This window comes from Lagopus muta, chromosome 29 (genome assembly GCF_023343835.1).
Source record: "Lagopus muta isolate bLagMut1 chromosome 29, bLagMut1 primary, whole genome shotgun sequence".
Classification (NCBI taxonomy): domain Eukaryota; kingdom Metazoa; phylum Chordata; class Aves; order Galliformes; family Phasianidae; genus Lagopus; species Lagopus muta.
The window spans coordinates 817195-828096 of NC_064461.1; the positions used below are offsets into that span (position 1 = coordinate 817195).

Consider the following 10902-nt stretch of genomic DNA (forward strand, 5'->3'; position numbering starts at 1 on the left):
GTAAGAGAATTCAGGGAAAATGTCAGCACCATGCGGGGCTCCGCACCCCCCATTGCAGGCACAGATCCCCTCCGTGCTGCTCCCCGTGAAATTCTGCTCTTTGCTCCCACAGCCATCAGTGCTGATCAAACCCACGCTCCCTGCATGGAGTCTCTGGCTCTGGGGCTGCTGACGCCACGATCTGGGGGGGGTCCCCCCACCCTGACACCCCCCCAGCCTCACCCTGCCCAGTGCAAAGCCACGGCAGAAGCTTTGCTGCTGTCGCTTTGGGGTTGGGATGGTGCGAGCAGCAAAACAAGGCCAAACAATAGGGCTGTGTTCTGGGTTCCCTTATCAGCTCCCTCCCCCAGGGTGCATCTCCAGGACTGGAGGAAGCTCATCGCACACGAATGCAAACAAGCGTCCGTCTGTCTGTCTGTCCTAGCTGAGGACACAGCGATCTTGGCATGCACAATGCAAAAAACAGCCCCTGGGTGGGAAGCAGAACCGTGCGTGCTGTTCTAGGAGGCTTCCCCTGCCCCATTTTGGTCAAAGCAATCACCCTGCTCTGGGCACTGCAGGCCCCCCAAGGACCCCACGCTTCAAACCACTGTGAACAAGAAGGGGACAGTGCCCTGCTACTCCGGAATGGGTTAAAAAACAACAGCAGATGCTACTCCCCAGCTCTCCCATAGATCTGTACCCAAAACAGACCCTGAGCACTCCCAGCAGTGCCCGGTTCAGCAGTGCCCGGCTGCAGTTCAAGGCTTTCCAGCACTGCAGCACATTGGCCAGGCTTTCTGGTGGTTGCATTTTTCCCACATGAAAGCAGTAGCTACACCCCAAAGCAGCCCTGACTCATCCCTGCCCGGCATCCGTCCTCCCCCTCCCTTTCATTTGGGCAGCGTGAGATCACAGTTTGGCTGCACCAACAAAGCACCCGAGCCACTTCCCCCAAAGTGGCCGTACTTTACTTGTCAGCTCCTTCCTCTTCCTCTTCCTTCTCAGTGCGGGACAAACAACTTCACCAAAGCAAAGCAAAGCAAAAGAAAGGTTCTGTTGCAGCTTCTCAACCCCAGAGGGAACCAGCTCTGCCAGCAGCCCCAGGTTGTTTCTTGCCCTCATTTTCCGGGCAGGACTTGGCCTCGCAGGCGTGGTTTGCAGGCAGACTTTGCAGGCAGCTCTCAGCCGCTTCGGTGAGCTCTGCAGCATGGCTGAGCGTGTTGCTGCAAGGCTGCACCTCTCTGGGCTGTGCTTCTTCCTCCAGCTCCTCACCATCGTCCTCTTCGCCACCTTTGTCCGCTACAGTCCGGAGAGCTCCAACCTCTGCTCCACGGAGCCAAGCTGCAGCCAGAGAGACCCCAGCCCGACTTTGGGGTACCCCCGTGAGTACCCTGTCCTCTGGGAGGGGGGTAGAAGGAGGGCACGGGGAGCAGCTCCGCCTGCCTCACTCTCCTGGCACGCGTGCAGAAAGTTGCTGCGCTCGGCTTTTATCCCTAAAAGAGAGCAGAGGTGGACATGGGGATCACGGGAGGTGAAAGCCTGCCATGCACCCCCCTCCCCTCCCCGACCAGGTGCTTCTGGCATTACAGGGACTACAAACTCCACCCACACGGGTTAGCAGCACCAGGAGATTGGCACCGAGCCCCTTGCACAGTGCCATCCAACCAGACCCTACTCCCGGCCCCTTCTGGCCACCTCCCTCCCCACTCAGCAGCACCGATGCGGTTGGCCAAGTTTGGGCCAGTTCTCCCAGTTCCGCCCACATATCCACACCTGTATGCTGACTCACCTGTTCCTGCTATGCAAAGGGAAGATTGTCCCACAGCAGGATGTGGGTCTTCTGCTTGTTGTCACTGCCAGGTGTGGGGCAATGGCACTGCTTGCTTGCTGCGCGTGTTGGGTCCCTGTTTACCCCTGATGTTTGCAGAGCAGCAGGGGAGTCCCTGCCTATGGCCGATATCTCCAAACACCCCTGTGTCAGTGTTAGTAGTGTGGACAGGGCTACACGAGCTGCTCCAAAAAGCTTCCAGTCTGTGGGGCAAACCACGTGCATTGATGGGAACTGATGCTGGGAGGTGACACGGTTCTCTGTTGTGCTGGGACATGTGTGGGTGGAGAAGGCTGATTGCCATCAGCTTGAAGGCTCCAACACCCCCCAAAACCTTTTCAACCCCAGGCTATCAGGTGGGGGTCACTCTCACCCAAACCCAGGACCTGCCTGTGGTGCCTCACAGCCCCACTCTGCCTCCTGCCAGGGTTCCAGGATGCCCACCTCCGAGCTCTCCTTGGCTTTGGCTTCCTACTGGCCTTCCTCAGCCGTTACGGGGTGGGCAGTGTGGCTGGCAGCCTCCTTATCGTGGCTTTCACCATCCAGTGGGCCATACTGGCCCAGGGGCTCTTTTACTTCTCCCAGAACAGCAAGATTTACGTGAGCACTCAGAGGTAAGGCTGGAAGGGTGCTGCTGCTCCAATTCTCCCAGCCCAGCTCCATCCCTTGCACACTGGCTCCCTCCTCTGTAAAACTCACTGCTCTGCTCTTGAGGAGGGTTGTGAGGACCAGGCTGCTAGCTGAGCATCAGCCGAGTGTTTAGGGGAACGCTGAGACCCACTTGCCCAAGCCATGCAAGCCTTGCCACCGACAGCAAAATTCAGGCTGCCCATTCAGCTTGCAGGAGCAGGGTGTGGAGCGTGGGTTGGAGAGGCAGGGTTTGGGTTGTAGGGGATGGCATGTGGGATTCAGGCTCAGCTCCAGTCGACTCACTCTCCCCAGTGCCTGCCCTTGCCTTGGCTGCTCTGGATCCAGCTCAGTGCTTTGCCTCTCCTTCCCAGCATGGTCAGTGCTGACTTCTGCACCGCAGCCATCCTCATCTCCACCGGGGCTGTTCTGGGCAGGGTGAATCCCATCCAGATGCTGTTGATGGCTCTGCTGGAGGTGCCTCTCTTTGCTTGCAATGAATACGTCCTGCGGAGCCTCCTGGGGGTGAGTCACCCCCCAGAAAGGGAATAGTTGGGGTCTTTGTTTTGATTCCTGTCATCAAGACCTGCCTTGGCCATGGGCAGATCCCATACTCTGCCCTGCATGGTGCTTTCTTTCCCAGGTAAGCGACAGTGGAGGCTCCTTGACCATCCACACTTTTGGTGCTTATTTTGGCTTGACGGTTTCACGCGTCTTGCACCGGCCCCACAAGGACAAAAGGAAAGAGCAGCAGGACGTGGGGCACCAGCCCGATCTCTTTGCTGTGGTTGGTATGAAGCTTGAGCCCTACAACACCAGAATCATAGGAGTGGTGGGGGGAAGGACTGCCACCAATGCTAGGACACGCAGTCATGCCACTGCATGTCTGAGAATGCAGACCTCCAAGGATGGAGATTCTCCACCTTCGTAGGGATCTCTTCCAAGGAAAAAAGCTTTTCCTCCTGTCCAGCCCAAACTGTTCACACTGCCAGCTGTGGCCATTGTCCCTTTGTACATTTCTGGCACCAGCAAGAGGAGGTTCTTTCCCTTGAGAGAGCAACCTCAGTGCCCATATGTGCCCACTCACCTCCCGCAGGAACCTTTTGCTTGTGGATCTTCTGGCCCAGCTTTGCCTCAGCCACCACAACCCACGACAGCGCCGAGCCCTGGGCAGTGCTGAACCTCTACTTCTCTATGGCAGCGAGCACCCTGGCCACCTTTGTCCTCTCACCTATCCTGTATGAGGAAGGCACACTGCAGGTGGTAGGTCCTGTCCTGAGACAAAGCCAAGCCCCTGTCCATCCCGCAGGGACGGGAAGCATGACAATGTCCAAGGGAGCACAAGGGGATGCTGGTTTGCTTTCTTGGGTTGGATAAAACCCAGCTCGAACCCTATGGAAACCCAAACCTCATCCCCATGCCATGAGGACAACCCCTCTGTGCTGCTCCATTCAGGCCCAGCTCCAGGATGCCACCTTGGCCAGCGCAGCCGTGATGGGGATGGCAGGGGAGATGCTGTCCACCCCCTTTGGGGCTCTCACAGCAGGCTTTCTGGCCAGCCAGCTCTCCCTGCTCGGCTCCAGGTTCCTCTCGGTGAGTCCCCTTGTGGCAATGAGGTCCTGCACCTTTGGATCCAGGGGAGCTGCATGCCCAACTCAGCCAAAACAGCGGGCAGTGGGGGGGGGGAGCATTTCCCCCACCCTAAACCCAGCCTCCTCTCCGTGCATCCCCCAGCCCATCCTGCGATCCAGGCTGAAAACCGAGGACACGTGTGGAGTGCACAACGTCCATGGGCTGCCGGGGATCCTGGGCACCTTCCTGGGGACACTGCTGGCAGCGCTGGCCACCGCGGATGTATACGGCGACAGGTGAGAAGAGACGGCACCGGGAAACGCTCCGACGTAGGGGCTGCTCCGGTGCCCCCCGTAGCTACAAGCAGAGCCCACGGCTCCGTTCCCCGCAGGCTGCAGCTCGTCTTCCCGCTGGTGGCCGAAGGCAGCCGCACGAACGCTGAGCAGGCGCAGTGGCAGCTATGCGGGCTGCTGGTCACCCTGCTGTTGGCTGCCTCCGGGGGCGGCCTCACGGGTGAGTTTCAACCCCGTGCATTGAAAAAACATAAAAATAAAAATAAATCCCCCTCTCCCCCCCTCCCCCCCCCAAAAAAAGACCCAACGAAACCATCAAAACCGACGCGGAGGAGCCCACGCGGCGCAGCTGGGGTGAGAGGCCGCTAGGTGGCAGGGGAAGCTCGGTGCGAGCTCAGACGGATCCTCTGCATCCTCAGGAATCCTCCTGCGAACGAAGGTGCTGAGGTCTCCCCCCGAGGGGAACGAGTTGGAGAGCAAAGTGCTGCGGGAGGTACAGCGGGGTTATTCTTGGGGTGAGGGGGGGAAGTTCCATCCTTGGTCCAGGCTGGGAGGCAGCTTTGTCACAACCCTCCCCACCCCCCGAAGTCCTGCTTCACGCCTGAGCCAATCCACCCCTCTCTGTGCCGATGCAGATGGATGAGGATGGATGTGACCGCGGGGCGAGCAGCGAGGAGCGAGGCAACGTCGCCTGATAGCGTGGTGAGCTCCAGGCACTGCCTGCAGCCCAACGTTCCCAACCAGGGTCGTCTCCACGCCGTCCCCAGGGGATGTACAGCGAGGAGATGCTGCAGTCGTTTGGGTTCTTGCTGTGGGAAGAAAGGACAGCCCAGCTTCGCGAGGATCCAGACCTTGCTTGGTTGAGAGGTGCTTCCTGCCAGCTCTGCTCCGTGCCTTCGTTTTCTCCACCTGACATAGGGAAGAGCTGCGGGGAGGGCTTTTCTTTAGGGTGCTGCGCTGGGAAGGGGCGTACTGAGCTGAAGGGCAAACAGCAGAGACTTTTTCTATGGATCCTGTCGACCACCGCCATTAAAACACCTCTGTCTTCTTTTGTAACTTCAGGATTTGGCCGTGAATTCACACCTGGTTTGCCAGGGAAGAAAGCAAAGCCCCCAGGATCCCCTCACCCCTCACAGCAGTGCTGGGGAGTCACAGGTTCCTCATTTGAGCCACGGATTTCGTGCTTAGCTCTAACCCCTCCATTACCTCAGCCACCAGAGGGTGCCACAGCCCGGGGCCTGGCCATGGTGACAGCCTGGTCCCTTACATGCAGGTGGCCTCCCTTCTCCCATCCAGCTCCTTGCACCAGGAGGATCCCTCCTCCAAAGCAGCCAAATGTCACTCAGTTCCCTTGAGAGAGGGATGCCCCATGGTCCTGGTTGGCACCACACTGAAAATACACTGAGATCTGAAATGAGACTGGGGAGGAGGGAGCAAAAAACCAAACCAAACCAAACAAAATGACAACAACAAAACAACTATTTGCTTCCAGGCTGACCAAAAACGTTGCTTTTAGATGGGGCTCTTTAATTCCTTTTAGAAATAATGCAGAAAAATTTGGAGGCTGGCGCGCTGTTCCACATCAGGAGTTGAAAACATTTGCCTTTGATACACATCAAACCAATGCTGTAATGTTCCCAGGGATCCCCACTTGCTCATCACTAAGAACCCAATGAAATCAAGGTGCATGCTGAGTGCTTTGGTTCCATTGCATTTCCACAAAAAAAAAAGGAGCCCAGCATCACGACATGAGGCTCCATCCTCATTGCAGGCCCAGGGGGTTTTGCTCCTGGTCCATCCTAACCTCACTCCAGGCTCTGTTCCATGGAGAAGATGCTTCTCACGACCCATGGGAGGCAGAAGAGCACTGGGGCTGGGCTCCAGCCTGCAGCCCCTAACTCCACTCTTTCACCCCCCCTCCTCACTCCCTTTCCCAGGCAGCCCTTTTCCCTTTTGATCTCCTCCCAAAAAAGCAACCCCACTGCGAAGGAAAGAAAAGCCCCTCCAGTGAGATCATTGCAAGACCCCCGGGGCTGGGGTTGGGCGTGGAGTGCAACTCCCTCCTCTTCCTCCTCGGCCCTCTGAAGGCTCTTATGCCCTATAATCGGATTAGGGAGCCCTGCACCCTCCCAGTGCCTGGCTCACACACCTCTCTCCCCGCAGACTGTTTAAGCGAGGCGAGCGCAGAGCCGGCCCTGACAGCGGCGGCGAGGGTCGGTGGGGACGGCGACGAGCCTGAAAGGTTTCGTCAGCGAACAAATTGCTTCTCTGTAGGGGCCGTTTTCTTCCCAAGTTGAACATAATGATGGCAGTTTGGTGAACAGATGGCGCGGCTGAGCGGATAATCCTGGAGCGAGAGGCTGGGCTGGCTCTGCCACGGCACCGGGGTGCAGATGGGCGCTGTGACGGTGGCACCCGGTGGGACGCAGGTTGGGCTTCGTGCCTTGATGTTTTGCAGGCCCTGAGCACAGCAGCAGGGTCCAAAGCCCCTCATGCCTCAGTTTCCCATCCCTGTGACCCCTCGCAACCCATCTGTAGAAGATGCACTCCATACAGGGGAAGCCAAAACATCCATACAGAAAAGCCAATTTATCATTTGCCATTTAGCTCCCATTTGCACCCCGACTCCCAGCTCTGTCCCCTGGGAGCCCTGGCTCTGCCAGCACCTTGCCCTCTACATTGGCAGCTCAGCTGCTGAGGGCCCTGCCTCCATCACCTCCTCTTTCTTTCTCCTGAGCTCAATCAGCTGCTTGGAGGGTGTTGCTCGAGGAAAAGCAATAACCACAGCTCTCCTACAGCTGGGGAAACTAAGGCACACAAAGAGGTGCCTGCAAGTGCACTGGAATTAGCAGCAGGACAAAGCCCAGGCTTGCGATGTTGCTGGTGTATGTGTCCTTACACATCCGTGGCCCTTACTGCCTCCCCCTAAGGAGCAGCTGATGCTGTGTTCTGCTTGATAGAAAGCCAGCTAATCATCTTTCCCACCTTCGTTAGAGTGTGAATTGTTATCTGAGCGACACCTGTAAAGCTCCTTGTCAGACAGGGCTGGTGCACACGTCTGATAATGGGCACCAGATGGGAGCAGGGAGGCTCGGAGAGGCATAGGGGCCCAGGCATCCCTGCTCCAAACAAAGAGCAGAGCCTGACAGCTCTGATGGCCACGTGGCATCACTGTGCCATAGGAACACCCGGCAGCACGGGTGCTCCATGTCTGCCATTTCCCAGGTGGGAGAGCTCTGAGCCACCAAGGCGCTGTGCCCTGGAGCATCCTGGCACTGCCTATGGGTGCAAATCATAGAATCAGAATGGCCTGGGTTGGAAAGGACTTAACATAACCTAAATCCAAATCCTGACTCCTTCCGGATCCATTGGCTGGACACAGAATGGATGCGAATGCGGATGTGAATGAATTGAATGTGATCCTGAGTCTTCCACATCCCCTCCCTAACCCCAAACTGGTGGGGCAGAACTCAGCCTTGCTGCCAAGCTGCCCCCCTCTGTAAGCATCCTCGACTTTGACCCTTGCAATCACAAAGCTCCGTTTGCAGGACACTAATCATTGCTTGCAGCATAATGAGCCTTTCTGGGCACTGGAACTGGGGGCACAGCAATTAAAATCGTTGGCACCCAGCACGTGGGTGGCTGAAGTGCCCACTCCGGGGTGCCTGGGCAGTACAAGCAAACAATCAGCTCGTTCTTTGCCAGCTCCAATGAAGAATAAAATAAAATCAAGAGGGAATCGAGGCCCCAGCAAAACTGGGAGTCAAGTTTATTTACAAACTGAATGTAAAGTGAAGGGCTGGGAACAAAGGTGTTATGTAAGGGACAGTCACTGAGGGGCTCTAATTGCCTTTTGCGCTGCAACACAAATTTATCTCATGGCTGAATCTGCTCACAGGTTCAAGCATTGCTCCTTTCACAATGTTGCCTGGCAAAATATGCAGCCATCATTCTGTGGTCCAAACTCATGGGGGTGCACCACAAAGCAGAAGGGTGCTGGGGTTAGGTGTGTCTGTGGAGGGGACATGTGGAGAGAGATGGGACCTGGAGCAAAATACCTTTGAGTCCTTGCAGGCAGTGAGGAGCAGCAAACCATCATGGGATGCTCGTGGGAACAGCAGGGAATGGTTGTGAAAGGAGAACCAGGGAGGATGAATGATGCTGGTGATGCTTTCAAGGGCGCCAAGTGGTCAAATGCAAGAGACCCAAAGGCAGAGAGCAGTGCAAAGAACTGGGGTCACTGCAGCACCCAGCAGTGCTGCTTTCTGCTCCCTGCTCCTGGCACATGCAGGACACATCCAGGGCATGAGGACTCTCAGATCCACTCTGGCTGAGCTGCAGGGATAGGGAGGAAGAGGAGGAGGCAGCATCACCAGGAGCCCAGAGGTCAATTTTATTGACAAACGGGCTCTTGAATGGAGCGTGGGGAACAATGCCGGCACTCAGCCCGGGTCAATCTGGGCTGTGTAAAGAGAGGGGCCGGCAGGAGCAGCCCCAGGGAAGCCCTCCAGGCGAGTGGCCTCTGCTTCTGTGTTTGCATAACCCCTGACCCCTCCTTTGGGGGCTTAATTGAAATCCCAGCTTGGTGACAAATTGGCATGACCAGTGGACCGGGGATGGAAGCGATGCTGGGAGCCCTCTCTGTGCTCCAGCAGAGTCCAAAGCATCCCAGCAGGCACAGACCCCATGCAGAATGGCTCATCCTACTCCCATGCACAATGAAATAACGACACCACATTGCTTTCCCCCATGTCACTGCCCCAGTGCACCCAGACAACGTCCTCACCCCACAACCAACACATGAGGATCATCTGGGATGCGTTCTCCTTGGGCTTGGGTTGCTCTGCTGCTTCCCCAGGCTGTTTGCATCCTGGCTGTGCAGTTGATTTCCTTGCAATGCAGGAAGAGAACAGCCACAACTCTTTGTTGGTCTTGCAGGCAAGCAAAAACTGCTTGTCAGAGCTGAGCAGCAAGCATAAATGGAGCCCCAAAGCAGTTCCTGCAGCCTGGGGTCAGACAACTGCACTGAGCCGAATGGAGATGGAGTCAGCCCATTTCAGGAGCTCCTGGGAAAGAGGTGAGAAATGGCAGATGCACCCTCATGCAAGACATTGAATATTTGGCATTAGATAGATCAGCCAAGATGAATCTCAGCTGATCTTTGAAGGGGGATGGAGTAGTTTGTACCTAACACACAAATTGCCCTGGTGGGGCTCGAATCAATTCCAGGTTAAATCTGTTACCCGTGGCTCCTGCTGGCAGCTATGCTGGGTCTGGTGGAGTGTCCCATGCCCATCCTCAGACCATCAGCCTCATTTCTCCAGCACCAGCAGAATTGCTCCCACTTGCACCCAACGGGCTGAACTCCGTCTCAGCATCTTGCACCAAACTGCCTTAAAAACAGAGTGACTCCACTTTGAGGCTAAACCCTAAAATATCCCTAAAATACGATCCTTGCTTTTACCATCTGTACCTCGTTCAGAAATCATTCGCAGGGATTTTTACAGATCCTAAAATACTTTTAGCTGCAGATTTCACGTCTGTTATCTGCCGCCGATTCACACATTTCAACCGCTGTTATTGTAGTTATTATTAAACAAGCACCAGCCAGGGCTCCTTCACAAGGATCTGCAGCCATTGGGGATGCTGAGATCCATCAGAGCAGCTCTGCAATCAGATCTCAAAGCCATTTGCAACAGGTCCGGACTGCCGATTTGCAGAGGGAGAAATGTGTGGCTGGAGAGGAACTGCTCTCATGAAGTGGGAATGCTGGCGGGGATGGGACTTTAGGATGCATCCCCGTGCAGTTTGCTGCATTTCAAGGGAGAAAAGTTGGAGTCCTGTGTGACTCCACCTCGATCTCCACCTGTGCCTGTGTGTAAATCTGGGATGCTTTCACCCCCCCCAACCCCATTTCACTCGGCTGCTCTCCCTTTGGGGAAGGTACCCCACCAGTGTCTCCACTTCTTCAGGTTCCACCAGCGCTGCTTTAGAGTTTTAATGCACGAAGCTCTTTACAGCATTTCACATCAGGCTTCGGCCAACGCTCCCACTCCCTCTGGGGGGCTTCAATTCAGCACAACACCCCCCACCCAGGCAACTTTGGCTTAAGAAGCACCCATGTACACCGGGGGGGGGGGAAGGGGGGCAGCCTGACTGCAGCCCTCACTTCCCATCCTCATATTTATTCCCTCCCAGTCTCCCCGTGCTTTTCTCCCCATGCTCTCCTTTGGTGAGCGCTGCCTTCCCCTTCCCTGCAGCCCCCCCCTCCCCCCCCCCCAGGCCCAGCACCCCCCTTTCCCTCGGCTCTCTATAAACAAAAGCGCCTCAGTGTCTGCAGGAAGAAAAGTTGCATTATGCAAATGGGAAAAAGCGAACAGGAGATTTCTCACTCCGAGAACCCCCATTCCGGGCCTGCACCTCGGTTTCCATGGCATGGCCAAAGCCTGCTGGAGCCTGGTTTGCATACGGATGAGAGAGGAGATGAAATCAGCACGAAAGCCCATCGCTGACAGAACGCCATTGTTTAGCCTGTCTGATTTGGAGGCTAATGAAACGCCATTAAAAAAGAAAGAAAGAAAGAAAGAAAGAATGAATGAA

General features: G+C 56.1%; 1 protein-coding gene across 5 annotated transcripts; it reads left to right on the forward strand.

The window, feature by feature from the left end:
* Positions 1–490: 490 nt before the first annotated feature.
* On the forward strand, positions 491–7694 carry RHBG (Rh family B glycoprotein). 5 transcript variants are annotated; one of them, XM_048929114.1, is made up of 11 exons: positions 505–1175; positions 1288–1364; positions 2238–2424; positions 2812–2962; positions 3081–3228; positions 3534–3700; positions 3893–4030; positions 4172–4305; positions 4401–4522; positions 4722–4795; positions 4938–7694. In XM_048929114.1, the coding sequence occupies exons 1-11, from the start codon at positions 802–804 to the stop codon at positions 4995–4997; spliced, it is 1632 nt and encodes a 543-aa protein (XP_048785071.1). In that variant the 5' UTR covers positions 505–801; the 3' UTR covers positions 4998–7694. The 5 variants fall into 5 exon arrangements, 3 of the variants coding, with proteins under 3 accessions (XP_048785071.1, XP_048785072.1, XP_048785073.1); XR_007373503.1 differs by having other exon boundaries at positions 491–1175; positions 4401–4795; positions 4938–4986; XM_048929115.1 differs by lacking the exon at positions 4401–4522.
* The last annotated feature ends 3208 nt before the right edge of the window (positions 7695–10902 follow it).